Raw genomic sequence first — 22,736 nt, forward strand, 5'->3', positions numbered from 1 at the left:
GTATTTAGAAGGCTCATTTTTACAAAGGACTTGCATAGTGTGATATGCCAGCGTCTAATAGAGGGGCTGGCAGTGACCATTGTAGGGTTTTTATTTTTAATAGTAGCAGCAGGGCAGAGTCAGGGACACAGCTGACAGGCAAGAAGAAGGGGGTGAGGGGGAGAGAGGAGAGGAGAGGAGAGCAGAGCAGGGCAGCGTATAACGGAGGGACGCGCTTTGACCTTGGTGATCAGGGTTGAGCAGCCCTGGTTATTGTGGTCTGTACAGAGAGGGCATACAGGAAGTGTGCTACATACAATATATTATCAAAGTGTTGTGAACTCCTCTGAGGCAGGGATTGTGAAATCCAGAATCCTCTGGGGCTGGGACTAATGTGAATGTCGGTCTATATGTTCTATAAAGCATTGCTGAGTATTTTGGCTCTGTACAAATATCCAACGCAACATTAACTGTGTTTCTATTTTCTGTTTCAGAATTCTCCCCAAAAAATCTCCACAGGATGTGATTCTCGGCATTATGACTCTTCTTGGAGGGGAAAATTCGGACTATGACTACAGTGCGCTGAGTTGCGCCTCTGACGCTTCGTTCAACCAAAACTTCTTTACCGAGACTGAATCCTTGAAAGGGATATTTTACAAAAGGGCTAAGCTCATACAGCCAGGGGAGGACCTCTTTAATAGCATACACCCGGAGGACCGCAAGCACCATGCCATTATTAATGTCGGTGGCATTAGGTATCTGCTCCCATGGACCACTTTGGAGGAGTTCCCGTTGACGCGGCTGGGACAGCTAAAGTTGTGCAACAACTTTGATGAGATCCTGAGCATATGTGATGATTATGACGTTACTTGCAATGAGTTTTTTTTCGATCGGAACCCTGGAGCCTTCAGGACTATTTTGACATTCCTGCGTGTAGGAAAACTGCGTCTCTTGCGCGAGATGTGCGCACTTTCCTTCCAGGAGGAGCTCCTCTATTGGGGGATTGAAGAGAACAGCCTGGAATGGTGCTGTAAAAGACGGTATATTCAAAAGATGGAAGAGTTTGCTGAGCTCAACCTCCAGGAGGATGAGTTGATTGAAAGTGAAAATGTTTCTGAGCCAGAGGATGAGAGCCGGTCAGACAAGTGCATGCGTCATCTCAGGGACATGGTGGAGAAACCGCAGTCCGGACTTCCGGGGAAAATCTTTGCTTGCTTGTCAGTCTTATTTGTGACAATCACAGCGGTGAATCTCTCTATCAGCACCATGCCCGAGTTGAGGGAAGAAGAGGAAAAAGTAAGAACTCCTGGGTTTGGTCATAATTCAACAATTTCATAAAAAAAAATCACTGCTTGAAAGAAATTTGGTGTAATCCTGCTTCACGTTCCAAGACTTGAGTGACTTTCAGTTGGATTACTAAAAACCTAACCCATCCTCAGTAATACCTGGTCAGAGCCAGCGTTTAAAGGAATAAGGCAAAAAAAAATTTGGGGTAAAATAACAAACATGTTATACTTACCTCCACTGTGCAGCTCGTTTTGCACAGAGTGTCCCCGAACCCGGTCTTCTGGGGTCCCTCAGCGGCTCCTCCTCGCAAGAGCTTTCCACCTTCATGCGAGCTCCCTCGCATGGTGGAAAGCTCTTCCGAGCGTGCTCCCGTGATACAGCGGCGGCCATGGCCGCCGAATGTATAACTCGGCCCCGCCCCCCGGCACGCCACGTCATTGGATGTGATTGACAGCAGCGCCAGCCAATGGCTGCGCTGCTGTCAATCTGTCCAACCTAGCCAATCAATGGCCAGGCTGGGAAACGAACAGGATGACGGGAACGCACGCGGGACTTTCGAGGGGTGACGCAAGTAAAACGGGGGCTCGGGGGACGGTGCTGTAGGATGTTTTTTCACCTTAATGCATAGGATACATTAAGGTGAAAAAACATTTACCTTTACAACCCCTTTAATATCATTAACAAAATTTAACATTGGTACTGGAGGTTTTAGTCTACTAACATAGGACTAAAACTAAAATGGCATTTTAATCAAAAAAGACTATGACTAATACTAAATCGAAAATTTGATGTAAAATGCTGCTCTGCTGGCCTTTTCTAGATCGGCAACACAATTTCATCCCCAGCCTATAATAATAGCGCATAAAATTGTAACCGCTTGCCGACCAGCTGCCGCAGTTATACTCTTTCAGGTTGACTCGGTTGCACAATTTGCCGTAGGTTTACGTTTTTTTTTAAATAAATAAAAATGGCATAAATCTATCCCCTATTTTGTAGACGCTATTATTTTTGTGCAAACCAATTAAGATGCGCTTATAGTTTTTTTTTTTTTACCAAAAATATGTAGCAGAATACAAATTGGCCTCAATTGTTTGGGTACAATGTCGCACGACTGCACAAATGTCAGTTAAAGCCATGCAGTGCGTATCACAAAAAATGGCCTGGTCATTAAGGGTAAATCCTTTCGGGGCTCAAGTGGTTAAAGAGGAACTGCAGTCATTTGTAATAAAAACATCTGTGCTATTCTGAAAATTCTAGGTGCAAAGTGTGGGCCAACTCAATATTGAACCCTACGGACTAATACTGGGATGCCATTAAAGAGTGTGTGTGTAAAGGCAGGCGTCCCGATACTTTTGGTAATATAGCGTAACTGATACCCAGAACCTGTACTATAAAGATGACATGGCAGGTGCCAAAGTAATTGTACTATGGGCAGGGCCCTCCGATTCCTCCTGTATTGAATTGTATTGTAATTGTACTGTCTGCCCTCACGTTGTAAAGTGCTGCCCAAACCGTTGGCACTATATAAATCCTGTATAGCAGTGGTTCTCAACCTTGCTAGTGCCGTGACCCCTTGATAAAATTTCCCATGCTGTGGGGACCCCTAACAGTAAAATTTTGTAGCGTGACTTTTCGGGCAAGACAAGTAATTTGCGCCCCTAACCCACGGACATTTAGCGCTCTGAATCCCTTTCACTTGTACAGTATTAACCACTTAAGCCCCGGACCATATTGCTGCCTAAAGACCCAAGGTGTTTTTACAGTTTGGGACTGCGTCGCTTTAACAGACAATTGCGCGGTCGTGCGACGTGGCTCCCAAACAAAATTGGCGTCCTTTTTTCCCCACAAATAGAGCTTTCTTTTGGTGGTATTTGATCACCTCGGCGGTTTTTATTTTTTGCGCTATAAACAAAAATAGAGCGACAATAGACAATAGAGCGATCGCGACGGAGCGGCTAGAAACAAATAGCCACGCCGTCGTCCCGGATCGCTCCCCGAGGGAACCCGACCGCCGCAAGTCGCGGGGGGGGGGGGTCCCGATCGGACCCCCAACCCACGTCTAGGCAGGGACGTACAGGTACGCCAATGTGCCTGTACGTGCCATTCTGCTGACGTATATGTACATGCGGCGGTCGGGAAGGGGTTAAAACCACTTATGGTACATTTTAGGATGTACCACTCTCTCTTTGTTCTCCTTTCTTTCCCTTTTATCTCTCTCTATCGGCTGCGAAAAGGCTGGGAAAGCGGTGCAGGCTTCAGGAACAGCCCAGGATTCGGTGACCCCTGGCAAATTGTTATTCGACTCCCAAGGGGGTCCCGACCCCGAGGTTGAGAACCACTGCTGTATAGTATTAATAAGAATACTATTTGATCAGTTCCTGTTCAGGCTCCAAGGGAAGTCGGAGTGCACACGCTGCAAACAAACAATGCTGTTGGGCTAGCTCATGGGAAACCAGTATGATCGCTACCCCCTTCCCAGAGTGCAGTAGTACATAGGCTTTTACTTTTCCATTTTTTGCTGACTGGGTGTTTTTAAGGTTTTATATTATGTCAATTATAGGGCTGACATGTTCCACAATGCATTCCATGAAACAAGCAACTGATTTCATCAGACCCTGCCACTTTATACAGATGGTGACAGTAATAAATAGAGCCACGGCTATGCTTTGTACTGTGGGAGTAAACCGCAACACCCGCATGACATTCACACCAGCAAGAAGAGCTAAAAAAAAAAAAAAAAATCCATAATGTTCACTGTAGGGATGAAACCCCAGATCTCATTAACCACCCGCTTGCCGACCGCCGCACTCCGATGTACGTCGGCAGAATGGCACGGCTGCGCATATTGGCGTACAGGTATGTCCCCTTTAATATGCACAGCCGTGGGTCGCACGCGCACTGCCAGCGGAGCTCTTGCGACCTGGTCGGGTACTCCGTGACCGCGGACCTGACCTCACCTGATACTGCTCCCTGTCATCGGGAGCAGTGATCGCTGTCATGTCACAGGTAGCCCAGTGTCACTATCTAGGACACACTTAACCCCTTCATTGTCCCCTAGTGTTTAACCCCTTTCCCGCCAGTGTATTTTTCACAGTAATCAGTGCATTTTTATAGCACTGCTCGCTGTATAAATGACAATGGTCCCAAAATAGTGTTAAAAGTGTCCGATGTGTCCGCCATAATGTCGCAGTCACGATAAAAATCGCTGATCGCCGCCATTACTAAAAAAAAAAAATCATTAATAAAAATGCCATAAAACTATCCCCTATTTTGTAGACGCTATGGGCTAGATTCTCAAAGAGATACGACGGTGTATCTCCTGATACACCGTCGTATCTCTGAGTTAGGACGGTCGTATCTATGCGACTGATTCATAGAATCAGTTACGCATAGATATCCCTAAGATCCGACAGGTGTAACTGTGTTACACCGTCGGATCTTAACTGCAATTTAAAAATGGCCGCTGGGGGCGTTCTCGCTGATTTACGCCGAGAATATGTAAATCAGCGAGATACGCCAATTCACAAACGTACGCAGGCCCGACGCAGTGATTTTACGACGTTTACGTAAGGGTTTTCCCGTCGCATAGTTACCCCTGCTTCTATGAGGCGCAGCCAATGTTAAGTATGGCCGTCGTTCCCGCGACAAAATTTGAATTTTTTACGTCATTTGCGTAAGTCGTTCGCGAATACGGATGGACGTCATTTACGTAAGCGTCGAAACCAATGACGTCGTTGCGACGTCATTTGGAGCAATGCACGCTGGGAAAATTTCCGGACGGCGCATGTGTTATTCGATCGGCGCGGGGACGCGCCTGATTTGAATAGTACACTCCCCCTAGCCGCAGAATTTGAATTCCGCCGGAGAAGTTACGATCCGCAAGTTTGGAGGTAAGTGTTTTGTGAATTACCCACTTGCCTCTAAAACTTGCGGCGGCGGATCATAAATCAGATAGATTACGCGGATCTAAAGATCCGCTGATCTATCTGAATCTGGCCTTATAACTTTTGTGCAAACCAATCAATAAGCGGTCATTGCGATTTTTTTTTTTTTTTTTTTTTTTTTTTTAACAAAAATATGTAGAAGAATACGTATCGGCCTAAACTGAGGAAAAAAATATTTTTTTATATACTTTTTGGGGGATATTTATTATAGCAAAAAGAAAAAAATATTGCATTTTTTTTTCAAAATTGTCGCTCCTATTTTTGTTTTATAGCGCAAAAAATTAAAACCGCAGAGGTGACCAAATACCACCAAAATAAAGCTCTATTTGTGGGAAAAAGGACATAATTTTTTGTGTGGGAGCCACGTCGCACGACCGCGCAATTGTCACTTAAAGCGACGCAGTGACGAACCGCAAAAAGGGGCCTGGTCCTTTAGCAACAAAATGGTCCGGGGCTTAAGTGGTTAATGTGGATTACTGGGCTTTTGTACGTTGCTTTTTTTGTCTTGCTCCCACTAGCGTGAATACGTTGGTCTCAGATCAGTTATGCTATATTTTCCAAACACACCAAATAAATGTTCAAATATTTTTATAATCACTCCCCACAAATTGTATAGCATGAGCATTTTCGATGCCAACGCTTGATTGGGGTTATTGGCAGGTCTAAGCTGTGGATAATGGCTGTAGCTCGGCGGATGTTCCCATTCCTCTCTGGCTCAACCAGGCAATGACAATTAATCACACTGTACAGAGTACAGAGAAAAAAAACATCATTTATTGCCTGTACATAAACTGCAGCCATCTGTCTTTAATTAATTGAAATAACAAAGCCGTGAAAGCCAATATTATACCAGCATACAGTTACCTGGAATGGGAGAGTACATCAGTGCCCAACGTCATCGTCAGGCTGAAGATTCGCCTTTTTGTTCCTTTTTGTTCATTGTTCAGTCTTCTGCACATGTTAAATGTGTGAAAACTGAGCTACGAGAATCAGACTAAAAATTCTAAATGCACTTTGCTACACTGCCCTAATCGCAATCTCGATTGAAGCCCCCTCACAATCTTTATTGCAGAGTTTCCCGATTCTTTCATGTAACAAGTGTAGAGACTTCTCTGCTCACTCTGGCAGTCTGCCAAGTTTTTAACAACATTGTCTGTGTTAGTAGATAAGTAGAAACATTGTAACTCTTCCTTCTTAGATCAATAGATCAGGGATAAAACTTCTGTGTCTAAATAGCTGTAAGTTTAACCGCTTGCCGACCAGCAGCCACAGTTTTACGGCGGCAGGTCGGCTCTGCTGGGCGAGATCATGTAATATTAAGTCATCTCGCCGAGCAGCCAATAGGGGCGCGCGCCCCCCTGACGCCGACGCGCGTGCCCGGTGGGCGCGAACACCGCCGGGCACCTGCAATCACTCGTTACAGAGCGAGAACCGGGAGCCCGGTCCTGTCAGGGGGAGAAATGCCTGATTGTCTGTTCATACAATGTATGAACAGCGATCAGTCATTTCCCCTAGTCAGTCCACCCCCCCCCCCTTTAGTTAGAACACACCCAGGGAACATACTTAACCCCTTCCTCGTCCCCTAGTGTTAACCCCTTCCCTGCCAGTGGCATTTTTATAGTAATCAATGCATTTTTATAGCACTGATCGCTATAAAAATGTCAATGGTCCCAAAAAATGTGTCAAAAGTGTCCGCCATATTGTCGCAGTACCGATAAAAATCGCTGATCGCCGCCATTACTAGAAAAAAAAAATATTAATAAAAATGCCATAAAACTATCCCCTATTTTGTAAACGCTATAACTTTTGCGCAAACCAATCAATAAACGCTTATTGCGATTTTTTTTATTTTTTTTACGAAAAATATGTAGAAGAATACGTATCGGCCTAAACTGAGGAAAAAAATATATATTTTTTATATATTTTTGGGGGATATTTATTACAGCAAAAAGTAAAAAATATAAAAAAAAATCAAAATTGTCGCTCTATTTTTGTTTATAGCGCAAAAAATAAAAACCGCAGAGGTGATCAAATACCACCAAAAGAAAGCTCTATTTGTGGGGAAAAAAGGACGCCAATTTTGTTTGGGAGCCACGTCGCACGACCGCGCAATTGTCAGTTAAAGCGACGCAGTGCCGAATCGCAAAAAGTGGCCTGGTCTTTGACCAGCATTATGGTCCGGGGCTAAAGTGATTAACCACTTGCTTACTGGGCACATAAACCCCCTTCGTTCCCAGGCGAAATTTCAGCTTACGGCACTGCGTCGCTTTAACTGACATTTGCGCAGTCGTGCTACGTGGCTCCCAAACAAAATTGACATCCTTTCTTCCCCACAAATAGAGCTTTATTTTGGTGGTATTTGATCACCTCTGCGGTTTTTATTTTTTGCGCTATAAACAAAAAAAGAGCGACAATTTTAAAAAAATATATATATTTTTTACTTGTTGCTATAATAAATATCCCAATTTATTTTTTAAATGACGTCCAAAGACGTCCAGTTGGCACTTGAGAGCCGCGCTGTTGACGTTTTTTGTCAATAGCGCGGGTCTCAAGTGGTTAAAGGGGTTGTAAAGGTTCCTCTTTTTTTCTTAACATAACAAACATGTTATACTTACCTCCACTCTGCGCTTTGCACAAAGTGGCCCCGATACTCGTCTTCTGGGGTCCCTCGGCGGCTGTCTCAGCTCCTCCCTGCATCAGCTAACCCCCTTTATGGTAAGCGGTCGCCCAAGGGGGTTCGCTTTTGGGTGCGTTCCCGTGATGCAGTCGGCGACCACAGACGCCAACTGTACCACTCGGCCCCGCCCTCCGGCGCAGTGCGTCATTAACTTGATTGACAGCAGCGGGAGCCAATGGCTGCGCTGCTATCGATCATCCAATATATGAGCCGAGAAGCCAGCGCGTTCACGACGCGGGACTTTTAAGGGCTCAGGTAAGTAAACGGGGGGGGGGCACTAATCGTCGGATGTTTTTTCAACTTGATGCATAGAATGCATTAAAGCGGGGGTTCACCCAAAAAAAATAATTGTAACATTACATTCAGGCGAGTTGTTAGAATGACAATCGGCTGTTTTTTTTTAAAATCCTTGCCGCACATACCGTTATATATATATATATATATATATATATAAATATGTTCACCGCGGCTTCCGGGTATAATCTGCGGGACTGGGCATTCCTAATTGATTGACATGCTTCCGAATGGCGCATACAGCGCGTCACGAGTTACTGAAAGAAGCCGAACATCGGTGCGCAGGCGCCGTATAGAGCCGACTCGCAGTCCGGCTTCTTTCGGCAACTCGTGACGTGCTGTTGGAAGCATGTGAATCAATTAGGAACGCCCAGTCCCGCAGATTATACCCGAAAGCCGCGGTGAACATATATATATAAAACGGTATGTACGGCAAGGATTTAAAAAAAAAAACAGCCGATTGTCATTCCAACAACTCGCCTGAATGTATGAAAATTTGGGGTGAACCCCCGATTTAAGGTGAATAAACATGTACCTTTACAACCCCTTTTTACCACTTAAATTCTAAAAAAAATTCTGACACTTTTATTTCTTACAAAATTAAAATCGGAATCTTTTTCTAGAAAATTACTTGGAACTCCCAAACATTTACATTTAATTTATTTAGCAGAGACCCTATGGAATAAAATAGCATTTGTTGCAATGTTTTATGTCACACTGTATTTGCCCAGTGGTCTCTTAAACGCAATTATTTGGGAAAAAATACACTTGAATGAATGAATGAGTAACTTATATTGCGCTACAAGTGCGAACTTAATTCGCCTTAAGATTAAGATTAAAAATTCTTTTGATGTTTTTTAATTTTTGCGGTATAAACAAAAACAGCCTTTCAATTTAGAAAAAAAAAAAAAAAAGTTTTTCACTTAATTTAAAAATATCATGCTGTCTATTGAGAGAGCCGTGCCGTGGGCGTAACTCCGGCGCACATGCGCGGGAGTTATGTCTTTGCGGCTAGGCCATTCAAACAGCCGAAGCCCGCAAACCTGTAAGGAAGATCGGGTGAAGATGGAAGCCCTGTCAGCAGTGACAGTACACCGCTGGAGAGCTTCATTTCAAGGTAAGTCCTTTATATTGTGCTAGTATGCGATGCATACTAGCACATGATGCTATTATGCTGCAGGGGATAAGTTTTTTTTTTTTTTTATTGTGGTTTACTACCGCTTTAAGATGCCTCCCCTTCCTCAGCACACAGCAGGTTAATGTAAGCCTTAGCAGTGCATATTTCCCTATGAGACAGTGTAGAGGGGGTGTGTCCTTTTCCTCCACTCAGGTCTCAGATTACAATCAGCTCTCTACTTGTATGCTGTTCACTGTGTGATGTCAGATCCCTGCCCCTTGCTCGTTGAAACTGTGAAATAGCCTTTGATATGCGTGTTTTAGAAGACTGTAGAGAAGAGAAGGCTGCACATAAACCGGTACATCTTATGTAGGAGGATTTGTTTCATCTCTGTGGCTTGAGGCTTGCCACTTTAGTAGGTATGTGTAAGGGTTTACAACCACTTTAATGGCAAAATACATATTTAAATGAATAAATACAGCTCTTTTTTTTTCCCTACTGGCTTGGCTCTGTGGAGAAAATTCTTGGTTTAATAAACATTTTTAAAAGTTTGAAGGCCTGCCAGTCTGGCTCAGATGTCTGAAAACAGTCCTGGGTAGTTTAGTACCCGTGGTGACAGTCTTGTTTTGAAAATCTTGAGCTGGACAACCTTAGCATTTTAGTACATGAGGTAGAGAGTCGCTACCCATTTGGCAAAGGCCATCACATATTTACAATGTGAATGTGGAAGTATATGACACATTTCTGGCTGACTAGGTTCCCCGACCTTTATCGCTACGGGTCTTGGTTTTAATTATTTTTTCACACACTGACAAGAACATTATTCATAAATGGGGAACTTGATCCTTTAATGTGTTTCACCCGGTGTGCTATTCAGGAGTCAGTGGGGCAAGACTGCCTTCCACAGGGTCAACTGATGCTTCATGATGAGGGCTTATTTTATATTCTGTGTGTGAGATAGATATACATACACACACACACACACAAACATATATATATATATGTGTGTGTGTGTGTGTGTGTGTGTGTGTGTGTGTATATATTATAATTTTTGGTGTGTATATGTGTATATATCAGTACAGACCAAAAGTTTGGACACACCTTCTCATTCAAAGAGTTTTCTTTATTTTCATGACTATGAAAATTGTAGATTCACACTGAAGGCATGAAAACTATGAATGAACACATGTGGAATTATACATAACAAAAAAGTGTGAAACAACTGAAAATATATTTCAGATTCTAGGTTCTTCAAAGTAGCCACCTTTTGCTTTGATTACTGCTTGGCACACTCTTGGCATTCTCTTGATGAGCTTCAAGAGGTAGTCACCTGGCGCAGCACCCCATCACTCTCCTTCTTGGTCAAATAGCCCTTACACAGCCTGGAGGTGTGTTTGGGGTCATTGTCCTGTTGAAAAATAAATGATGGTCCAACTAAACGCAAACCGGATGGAATAGCATGCCGCTGCAAGATGCTGTGGTAGCCATGCTGGTTCAGTATGCCTTCATTTTTGAATAAATCCCCAACAGTGTCACCAGCAAAGCACCCCCACACCATCACACCTCCTCCTCCATGCTTCATGGTGGGAACCAGGCATGTAGAGTCCATCCGTTCACCTTTTCTGCGTCGCACAAAGACACGGTGTTTGGAACCAAAGATCTCAAGTTTGGACTCATCAGACCAAAGCACAGATTTCCATTGGTCTAATGTCCATCCCTTGTGTTCTTTAGCCCAAACAAGTCTCTTCTGCTTGTTGCCTTTCTTTAGCAGTGGTTTCCTAGCAGATATTCTACCATGAAGGCCGGATTCACACAGTCTCCTCTTACCACTTCTAGAGATGTGTCTGCTGCAAAAGGTGGAAGAACCTAGAATATGAAATATATTTTCAGTTGTTTCACACTTTTTTGTTATGTATAATTCCACATGTGGTAATTCTTAGTTTTGATGCCTTCAGTGTGAATCTACAATTTTCATAGTCATGAAAATAAAGAAAACTCTTTGAATGAGAAGGTGTGTCCAAACTTTTGGTCTGTACTGTATATACTATAATGTTTTCTTTCTTCTTTCCTTTCCTTCCTCTTTCCTTTCCTTCCTCTTTCCTTCATCTTTCCTTTCCTTTCCTTTCCTTCCTCTTTCCTTTCCTTTCCTTTCTCTTTCCTTCCTCTTTCCTTTCCTTTCCTTCCTTTTTCCTTTCCTTTCCTTCCTCTTTCCTTTCCTTTCCTCTCCTTTCCTTTCTCTTTCCTTCCTCTTTCCTTTCCTTTCCTTCCTCTATCCTTTCCTTTCCTTCCTCTTTCCTTTCCTTCCTCTTTCCTTTCCTTTCCTCTTTCCTTTCCTCTTTCCTTTCCTTTCCTTTCCTTTCCTTTCCTCTTTCCTTTCCTCTTTCCTTTCCTCTTTCCTTTCCTCTTTCCTTTCCTCTTTCCTTTCCTCTTTCCTTTCCTCTGTCCTTTCCTTTCCTCTTTCCTTTCCTTTCCTCTTTCCTTTCCTCTTTCCTTTCCTTTCCTCTGTCCTTTCCTTTCCTCTGTCCTTTCCTTTCCTCTGTCCTTTCCTTTCCTCTGTCCTTTCCTTTCCTCTTTCCTTTCCTCTTTCCTTCCCTTTCCTCTTTCCTTTCCTTTCCTCTGTCCTTTCCTTTCCTCTTTCCTTTCCTCTTTCCTTTCCTTTCCTCTTTTTCCTTTCCTCTTTTTCCTTTCCTCTTTTTCCTTTCCTCTTTCCTTTCCTCTTTCCTTTCCTTCCTCTTTCCTTTCCTTCCTCTTTCCTTTCCTTCCTCTTTCCTTTCCTTCCTCTTTCCTTTCCTTCCTCTTTCCTTTCCTTCCTCTTTCCTTTCCTTCCTCTTTCCTTTCCTTCCTCTTTCCTTTCCTTCCTTTTTTCTTTTCCTTCCTCTTTCCTTCATTCATTCTTTCCTTTTTATATTTACCCAGTTTTCTTCACAATACAGCTTGACATTGAAATGTAATATTTGAAAATCTGTTTCTGACCTAGTCATATATTTCTTTTCCAGGGGGAATGCTCCACCATGTGCTACAACATCTTTATTGTGGAGTCGGTCTGCGTGGGTTGGTTCTCTCTGGAATTTGTCTTGCGCTTCATCCAGGCGCCCAGTAAGTTTGCATTCTTGCGGCAGCCACTGAACCTAATAGACGTGGTGGCCATCCTGCCCTACTATATCGCGCTGGTCGTGGACAACACTTCAGGGGGGCAGAAGAAATCAGGAACTGGGAACATCTACCTGGATAAAGTGGGCCTTGTGCTGCGCATACTTCGTGCCTTGAGGATCCTGTATGTCATGCGTCTGGCTAGGCACTCCCTAGGGCTACAGACATTGGGCCTCACTGCCCGCCGTTGCACCCGCGAGTTTGGCCTGCTGCTCCTCTTCCTATGTGTAGCCATTGCCCTTTTTGCCCCGCTGCTTTACTTGATTGAGAACGAGATGGCGGACTCGCAGGAGTTCACAAGCATCCCTGCTTGCTATTGGTGGGCTGTTATCACCATGACGACGGTAGGGTATGGTGACATGGTGCCTAGGAGCATACCAGGCCAGGTAGTAGCCCTCAGCAGCATCCTAAGTGGAATTTTACTGATGGCTTTCCCTGTGACCTCAATCTTCCATACTTTTTCCCGGTCCTACATCGAGCTAAAGCAGGAACAAGAGAGACTCATCTGCAGGAGGGCGCAGCTGCTGATGAAGACCAAGTCGGAGCTAATCAATAACTTGCACGGAAGTGACATACTTTTTGAGAGCATGTCTTCTGAGTCAAAAGACAATGACTGAGAGGGGGACATGGCACTGGTAAATGGGCTTGTCTGACCATTGGGTAGAATGGTCTCGTCTGCCTCCACCCTCCAAAAAAAAGTGCTACCCCCCAATAATAATAATACTGAGTATTGCCATACATATCCAGCTCACATAAATCAACTGGCCAAGTTAAAAAATGGTTTTCCTCTAGTGCAGAACTGATGGCGCATTAGAAGTGTAAATCTTTAGCAGAAACCCATTCTCTAGAGACGGCAGGAAGAACATCAGCAGAGTGATCATCCAACAGCCTTGATGTATGGGCTCCAGGGTATTTTTGGAAATGGGGTATACTTTTTGGACACCAACTCTCAGAATGTAGGGATGAAAATGAAGGCTTGTAAGGAAAATCGGGAAGATGTGAGTTATCCACAAGCTCACACTCTTGCCGCGTACACACGGTCGGAATTTCCGACAAGAAAAATTTGATGTGAGCTTTTGGTCGGAAATTACGACCGTGTGTAGGCCCCATCGGACTTTTTCTGTCTGAATATTTGACAACAAAAATTTGAGAGTTCGTTCTCAAATTTTCAGACGGGAAAAGTTCTTGTCGGAAATTCCGATCGTCTGTATGCACAAAAAAACACGCATGCTCGGAATCATTGAACTTCCCTTTTCTTGGCTCGTTGTAGTGTTGTACATCACCATGTTCTTGACGGTCGGAAATTTTGTGACTGTGTGTATGCAACACAAGTTTGAGCCAAAATTCCATCGGAAAAAAATCCAGTATTGTTGTCGGAATTTCCAGTTTGTCTTCAAACTGTTAAATTGTGAAGTAACATCTACTAAAGATGAAGTATGGGTGTAGAGGTGTAGATGGGTAATTTTTAATAGGTGGTGGCTTCAGTTTTTGCTCCTAGATTGTAAATCATTTTGCTCAGTGGCAGAATTTTATGGTACTGTACCACCAAGTCTCTCCATAAAAAGATACAGCTTCAAATTAAATGCCATTTTTACACGGTTGTACGATAAGTCGGATGTCGAAAGCAGCCTCTCTTAGCTTTTTACTCTGGAGGAACCCTTGAAATAGTTTTCGGGTTTCAGGGGACCCCTGCTAAATATTATTTCTACCTACATCTCATGACATGTTGGCCGGATCAGTAAGTTGTGTAATGTTTTAAATAAAAGAATAAGGAATGTGGCATAGCTACAGAATTGGCACCCAGAGCAGGGCTCTTTACAACATTCCCTGCTCTTTAACACAATATAAATCTTACTATAAAACAAATAATAATGGCTAAAAATAAAATGCAGACCTCCAAAGGTGTATTATCTCCTTACACTAGTGATCAGTAGATAAGTGCCTCTTGAATTGGTGGTGATTAAGAAAGCCCCTTTACATTGGCAGTCAGTGTAGAGTAGGGGGTCTGTCAGCCAGTGATTGCGATCTACCCGTCGACCGCTGGCAGCTGATGGGTAGATCGCGAACACGTCCCCGTTTTCACCTATCCTTTCTTTCTGCGTCCACCGCTCTCGTCTTCACTGCAGAGTGGACAGCGGGTGACCTAGCAACCAATCACCAGCTTGTTACTATGAAGAGTTAACTCCGTCCGTTTCTCTGCTCACCATTATTCCAGTACTGTGCTGCCTTCAGCTCTCCACTCTGCTGTACATCCGCTGTAAGGTAGGAAAGTGCTACCAACACACGGCAATGTGGTTGTGAAGGGTGCAAAGGACACTGCTGGGGGACAGCGGACACTACTGTAGGGGCAAAGAAAACTGCAATAGGGCCAGAGGACATTAGTGGGCGAGGGTAAGGGGCACAGGACACTATGGAAAGGTTGATTCGAAGGGGGCAGAGGACACTGCTATGGGGGTGGCAGAGGACACTGCTATGGGGGGACAGGCGACACTACAGTGGAGGGTGGGTGATGTGAAGGGGGACATGGGACATTACTGTTGGGGGGGGTTAGAGGATACTGCTATGGGGGGGAAGAGGCAGAGAACACTACAGTGGAGGGGGGGGCAGAGGACACTGCTAGGGAGCACCACACCCCCCACGGATCTTTGATTTCCTCCATGTTGTCCAGCATAAGAAAGGTGGCCTACACCTGGTGTAGAGGCATTGGTTTACATAGTATGTCAGTGGAACATTGCCCCCTTACATTGGTGGTCACTGTTAAAAGGAGATGTATCTGTCACTACCTGAAGCACCCCTAGAAACCCCTCAAGAAACCCTAGAGGTCTACAGAACCCTGGTAAAGAAAGCCTGGTCTAGAGTATTGCACTGCATTTTTTTGAACCAGCCTCATCTCCAGACTGCAATAAGTGATGCTCCAAACACCAAAGTAAAGCAATCCGTTGCCATATAAAAGCAGTTTGTTCAGAAGACGTCCATTCTCCCTTGGAGCAGCTCACTTGCATACATTTGCCAAATTGCCATGAAACATTTCTTGAACCCCGTCTACCTGTACTATTGTACTTTATTGATCTAGTGATTTCGTGGCTGCTTGTAGCACCCCTAGCCACAGATGCCTCCTGAATAAACATGTCACAAGAAGAGCTGTGTTTTCCTTCGCAACCAGGTTGTTACTTTCATTATTTAAATCGGCCCTTAAATGAATTCTCTAGGGACTTACCCAAGCAGACATTCTTTTTCTTTATGTCTGTAGTGTTCAGATACTGTATGTACGGTATAGAGGACCAGAGCTGGATTTCTACATAGGCATTACCAAAGGTAGCAAGACTGCCACAACCACCCACTTATGCTGCCAAGCCATGAGGACATTCCTGCGTGTAATAAAAGGTACCGGCCTCCTTCTAATGTATGGGTCATCGCTGCTGCCGTTCTTCTACAGTTTGAACATTATTTTGGTAGAATATTGTACTGTGTAATAAGGCATCACCCGTTCTGGGTCTATATACACAGAACCTAGAACCAATGACTAGAAGAGTAGGACAAATTGTTGCTCCACTCTGCTAGCAATTTGGTTCCAATTCCATGACCAGACTGTCTTTTTTCACAGCCTTGGCATGACCCTGTGTGACTATAACAACTAGTTTTAGTAGAGTAATACTCGGGATAGCCAGCTAATATGGATAAGTGGGGGGGGGGGTGACACAAGGATGTGTCCCTAGGGCAGTGATGGCGAACCTTGGCACCCCAGATGTTTTGGAACTACATTTCCCATGATACTCATGCACTCTGCAGTGTAGATGAGCATCATGGGAAATGTAGTTCCAAAACATCTGGGGTGCCAAGGTTCGCCATCACTGCCCTAGGGGGACAGAAAGTACACTATATTAACAAAAGTATTGGGACGCCTGCCTTTACACATGCATTACCTTTAATAGCATCCCAGTCTTAGTCCATAGGGTTCAGTATTGAGTTGGCCCGCCCTTTGCAGCTATAACAGCTTCAACTCTTCTGGGAAGGCTGTCCACAAGGTTTAGGAGTAAGTGAACCAACAATGCACTACCTTAAGAGCTGGTTCACACAGGGGCGACCAGTCGGCGACTCAGCTGCCTGACAAGTCGCGGTCTGTAGTAGTCAATGGAACCATTCAAATAGGAGCGACGCAAGAAAAAGGTTCCTGTATGACTTTGGGGGCGACTTGCATTGACTTCAATACAGAAGTCATTTTGCAAGTTGCCTCTCAAGTCGCCTTGAGATCGCTTTGCCGAGTCGCCCCCAAAGTCATGCCGCCTGTGTGTGAACCAGCTCTTAAGGAACCTATTTAGAAAATAAAAAATTAACTTTTACAACCCCTTTAGTTAGCCAGAGCACTGACTACTCTACACACCATCTATACTATATAGCGGTAGAGCTTGGGTGAGTTTTCCTCTTGCCAGTTGTATGAAGTTTTGCAGAACTTGTTGCTTCTTCCTCAGGAGTATGGAACAGGCTGCCTCTCATTTCTGACTAGTCAAGGTTATCCTGCAGCATGTAATCCCTCAGGGCTGGAGCCCAAATTTCCATAGCTAAGCATGGTAAATTAAGCTGATCTCCTGTAAGGGTTTCATTTATATATCCCTACAATGAACCGCCCAGAAGAACTCATTTACCGCTGCAATGAAATGCTGTTCTGCGGATGGAAGAATTTAAAGACTACCGTTAATCCTTTGTCCACAATTTTTTGCTAAAGAAGAAAACCTGATCAATCAGAGTCTGGTCTCTGAGAAGTCAATAGCTTTAATATAGCCTATTTTTTTTTTTGCTTCAGGACATAAAGAATCCTACTGCGTTGAAAAAAAAACCCAACATATTTTTGCCATAAATACTTTTATTTATAAGAGATTATTTGTAAATAGATGTACATATGTGGAAACACGAACCATGTTCAAATAAAATGGTAAAAATGAAGGTATTCCTGTGTTGTGTGTGTAAATAATCCACCCTGGGCAGTCAGAATGCAGCGTTGGACTGCAGTGCAGTTTCCCTTTGAAGATCCTGCGGTGCGTTCTTCAGTACACAGGCCTCCATATGGAGAATTAGAAGCCAGAGTGAGTCATTTGAAAACACAGATGTTCACTAACTGGTTAGCAGGGGGATTGGAATGTTTGTGACAGTTGCGACAATAAGTGGAATGTTTGTTTCACCAGATTGAAAGGGGCTTTGTGCTATAAGAAATGGTTTTCAAACCTTCCATGAATTACTGTCAGCAATATTAAAGAGGAACTGCAGCCAACACTTTTTTTTTATTTTTATTTTTTTCGAGAGAGCGGAGAAGGGTTCAAGTTTTTATTTCAGTCTCTGTTTAGGAGGTTTCCCCTTACCAATGGTTCTCGCCATTCTATACTGCTTAAAGCGGGGGTTCACCCAAAAAAAATGTTTTAACATTACATTCAGCCGAGTTGTCATAATGACAATCGGCTGTTTGTTTTAATGTTATCCCCGTACAAACCGTATTTTCACCGCCGCTTCCGGGTATGTCTTCTGCGGGACTGGGTTTGCCTTATTGAGTGACAGGCTTCCGACCGTCGCATACAGCACGTCACGAGTTGCCGAAAGAACCTGAACGTCGGTGCGGCTCTATACGGCCCCTGCGCACCGACGTTCGGCTTCTTTCGGCAACTTGTGACGCGCAGTATGCCACGGTCGGAAGCCTGTCAATCAATTAGGAACGCCCAGTCCCGCAGAAGACGTACCCGGAAGCGGCGGTGAAAATACGGTATGTACGGGGATAAAATAAAAAAAAACAGCCGAATGTCATTATGACAACTCGACTGAATGTGTAATGTTAAAAATTTATTTTTTGGGTGAACCATTGCTTTAACCTCTTCAACACCTTTTCCCCCCTATCTGCCCAGGCCAATTTTCAGCTTTCAGGCGCTGTCACACTTTGACAAGTGCGCTGTCATGTAACACTGTAGTACTGTATGACATTCACACGCAAATAGAGCTTTCTTTTGGTGGTATTTAACCCCCTTCATACCTAAGCGTAAAACAAATCTAAAAACCTAAGCTCAATTTTGCAACTTTGACATAGGTTAGTAAAACTCTACATATCGTCACAACCAATGCCGATCCTGACCTCCCTGGGGACCTAAGCAAAACGATGGGTGTTCTGCTGTCGGAAATGACATCTTACATTATTAAGGCAGAACATTTCTAAATACATTGTTTTCAATGAGGCTGGTTCACATATGTGCGATGCATTCGCACTGCGCATTGCCGAAAAAACGTGTGTGTATTTTAGGCATTGCGGTGCGGCTCAGGTGAGAATTCAGGCCCATTATCTTCTATGGGTACGCAGCTGACTCGCAGATGTGTTCATTTCTCTTCAGGATTTGTCTCATTCAGCTCAATACACTTCCCCCTTCCCCTCTCCCAGGTCTCCAAATTCGCACCTGATCCGCAGCTAAAACGCAGTTGATCCGCAGAACACCTTATAGAGAAATTCGCAAAGACAACGGAGCTCCAAAACGCAACGCACTAGTGTGATTCCGGCCTAAAGTGAGAAGCGGGGGGTGCTGACTTCTTACCGCTTCTCCTATGCAGACAGCGAGTTGAGAAGCGAGGTGAGGGGCGAAAATTACTTCTCACCAGGCGGGGCCTCTAGTAATTTGTGGGGCCCTCCTAAGCGGCTTGCATAATGAGCCTATAGGGCGGATCGGCCCTGGTCACAACTACTTAGTGTATCCAGGTGAATTATACCGGACAAATTGGGATTTTTGTAATAGAAAAAAAGCATGACAGGACCTCTTAAATATGAGATCAAAAAGACCTCAGATCTCATATTTACACTAAAATGCAATAATAAATTAATAAAAAATAAAAATCCCTTTAAGAGCTATGGGCGGAAGTGATGTTTTGACCTTGCTGCTGCCGTGCAATTGTATGAAGCCGAGCGGGGGCCATCTTCCCCTCACTCAGCTCCATGCCAAGCAGGGCAGAGGACACGGCAGAGGATCCCCCCCTCTCCTGCCACTGTTGAAGTGATATCACGGCGAATCCGCCGCTGAGACCACTTTTATCTTGAAGCAGAGAGCCCGCTGAAGAAGTGGATACCGAGGTTATGGCAGCTAGCTGCTGCCATAACAACGGTATTACACTTCAAAGTGCCGCCCGTATAATGACGGCGGGCGGTCCGTAAGTGGTTAATTTACATTGTCCCTTCTATTTCTGTATGTGGATGATGGCACTGAAATTATTTTAATAAAAAAATGTAAAATCTAAGTACCGTGATGGACCGCCTGGCACCCCGCCTGAGTGCTTCCACCAAACTGTGGTTCCTGCCGTCCAATCCCTTTCAGCAGACCGATAGCGGAAGGAATGACTATTGAACAGAAATACAGGGTTTTAGACACTTCAAAAATAGAGGCAGTCACCAAATGAACAAAATAGTACACATTGGGGTAAACATCCTGCAATGGTTAGGTAACGAGGTAAAACTGACACAAGACTAATCACATCTCTAAAGCCCTGTACGCACGATCGGATATCTGATGGAATCTAATCCGATGGATTTTTTTCGGATATCCGATGAAGCGGACTTTCATTAGTCTTGCATACACGCCATCAGACTAAATTTCGACCGTGCCAAAACACGGTGACGTACAACACTACGACGAGCTGAAAAAAATGAAGTTCAATGCTTCTGAGGATGCGTCGACTTGATCCTGAGCATGCGTGGTTTTTTCTCTGATGGAGTTCCACACAGACGATCTGATTTTTCTATCGTTTTTTTTATCCATAGGAAAAATTTAAAACATGTTCTATTTTTAACACCGATGGGAAAAAAAGACCGATGGGGCCCACACACGATCGGTTTGTTCGATGAAAACAGTCCATCGGTCTGTTTTCATTGGACAAACCGATCGTGTGTATAGGGATTAAGAGGATTAGCAGACAGATAAACACTAGGTGACTGAATTAACCCAATTAAAAAATGGGATTGTACACCTCGGAGGCACACATTGGGAGAAAGACACTTAACAGTAATCACATAACACCTTAATAAACAGATTACAGCAGGAGACCCCAGCATCAGGTTGTTTTGAGCTGAATGTAATCATCCGCTTTGAGTCCCTCCCAAAGAATAGAGCCCCCCCCCCCCCCCAAACACCAGGGCCCATAGTCAGTAGGCAAGAGGCCTAGCCTAAACTCCCCTTCAAAAGCCCCTGTCCTGGTTGGGTTTGTCACAAGTACCTTTTTCCTAATTGATATACAGCTGTCACATGACTCAGCTCTCTCCCAGCCTGTCTGCAGGGAAACATAAGCAGGAGGGGCTTCTAGTCCTCTGCTGCTGGTCACATGTTAAAAAAAAACAGCCGTTGGGATACAGATTAAAAATGTATAATTTGAATTAATACACTATTTTAAATTGTCATATAAAAATATATTTGTAATGAAATCTGCAGTATTTTTTTGGGCAATAGCATGGTGTGGGCAGGATTTCTGCCAGTCACAGGCTGTGTCACGCCTCTCCAGCCAAGGGAGGTGAAGCCTCCATCAATCGAGATGAAATATCCCACCCCAATTGTGTTTAACTGGTTAGTGGGCATGGAGAAGGAGGAAGGAGAGAGTGGGCTGCCATTTACCACTGTGTATACTCCCATATGTGTGACTCTATAGTCACATGGGCTGCTCAGATTTGACTTGCAGGGATGTAGTTCCAAGGGAGGGGGCGAGCACGCTGACTAACCCCCAGCCAGAACGGCTTGGATGATGGGGGCAAGCTTACTGAGGGGAAACAAGAAGTGAGAAATTCAGACAAAGAAAAAAAACATTTAGAAGGGAAATCAAAGGAAAGGGTAAGCGAATTAACAATGCACAAGCTTAAAGGAACCTATTTAGAAAATAAAAAAACAAACCTTTACAACCCCTTTAAGCGACTTTGTACTATTATCCCATAATGAATTGCATTCTGTGAATGGACAGTTGAGAACCTGTCTTTCCCCCACTCCTTTGTTCACAGAATGTGATGCATCGTGTGATAATAGTAATACAAGGTCTCTGAATGATGGAGAGGGCAGAAGGGAGTAGGCCAGCAGTGGCTGCTGCTAACCCATACAGCACCAGAAAACAGCCACTCAGGGCAATATTTGACGGCATTAAGGAAAACTTTGTACAGGAAGCAGCAGCCTACAAGTAATGTGCTGTATGCCAAAAAATAATTACTAAACTTCAAGTTTAATTCTGTTCTGGAGCCAAATAATAATTAAAGAAGAGCGTTGAGTGATTCATGTGAACATATTGGATTCACGTTACATGACTTGGAGCCAAAAGCCTATGGCACTTGCTGGATCCATCAGACAGCTAAAAATCTTGAGTTTTAAAGGGGTTGTAAAGTCTTAAGCCCTGTACACACGATCAGTTCATCTGATGAGAACGTTGGACTTTGTTTTCAAATCCTGGATCCAAATGTCAAACACAAATGCAAATATGAAGCTTTTTCAAATTTGATCTTATTGCACTCCCAAAAGAAAAGACTAAGCCTTTTGGATGCAGGATTTGAAAGCAATGTTCCAAGGTAGGAAATGTTGACGCTTTTCAGCCTATAAGGCCTGGTTATGACTAAGGCCTTATAGGCTGAAACGCGTCAATCTTTACTATTTGCGTTTGTCTACTGTGGCTTGTCAATTCCCTGTGATACTGGTATCACAGGGAATCATGTGACTGGACCGGAGCGGGCTGAAAATAGTTAAGTATATATATCTTCCTTACATAGGTTAGTTAGCATAGGTGTTAGGGGGGAAGAGGGAGCGTTTTTAAGACTAGTTAGGTTTTCCGCGGAGTATTTTTGTTTGCTGAAATTAAGTATGTGGCCCACAGTACCTCAAAGTCAATGGATCCAAGACAGACGTTCTCCTCCTCCACGCAAACCAATAGACAAAAGCTGAGACTTCATGGACACCACCCACCATCCTCGGACAGATGATCACCCCAAGCACCAAAGTCAAAAGTCTCAGAGTCATCTTTGACTCTGAAATGACGATGGATGCACAAATAGGATCAGTAGTCAGCAGATCCCTCCAACTGCTGCGTAAACTCATCCCCTTCACCCCAGAAGAAGACATAGCAGTAGTAGTTGAAACTATCATCAATTCCAGACTCAACTACGCAAACCCCCCCTATATTGGACTACCTAAATATCAGATTTCGCGTCTACAAGTCGTCCAGAACACGGCAGCCAGACTGGTAACAGGGAAAAAACCCTGGGAATCCATCACCCCATTCACTGAGAAACCTTCATTGGCTAACCGTA

The 22,736-nt window shown here is 44.0% G+C and overlaps 1 protein-coding gene across 1 annotated transcript in view; it reads left to right on the plus strand.

Moving 5' to 3' along the window:
- Positions 1–13,547, plus strand: part of KCNG1 (potassium voltage-gated channel modifier subfamily G member 1) — a 54,620-nt gene extending 41,073 nt beyond the window's left edge. Inside the window, exons 2-3 of the mRNA XM_040330160.1 lie at positions 474–1,275; positions 12,295–13,547. Of these exons, the coding sequence (XP_040186094.1) occupies positions 517–1,275; positions 12,295–13,065 (1,530 nt within the window). The 5' untranslated portion in view covers positions 474–516 and the 3' untranslated portion in view covers positions 13,066–13,547. The remainder of the gene's footprint in view (positions 1–473; positions 1,276–12,294) is intronic.
- Positions 13,548–22,736: the final 9,189 nt, after the last annotated feature.

This window comes from Rana temporaria, chromosome 12 (assembly GCF_905171775.1).
Source record: "Rana temporaria chromosome 12, aRanTem1.1, whole genome shotgun sequence".
In the NCBI taxonomy this organism is placed as follows: Eukaryota; Metazoa; Chordata; class Amphibia; order Anura; family Ranidae; genus Rana; species Rana temporaria.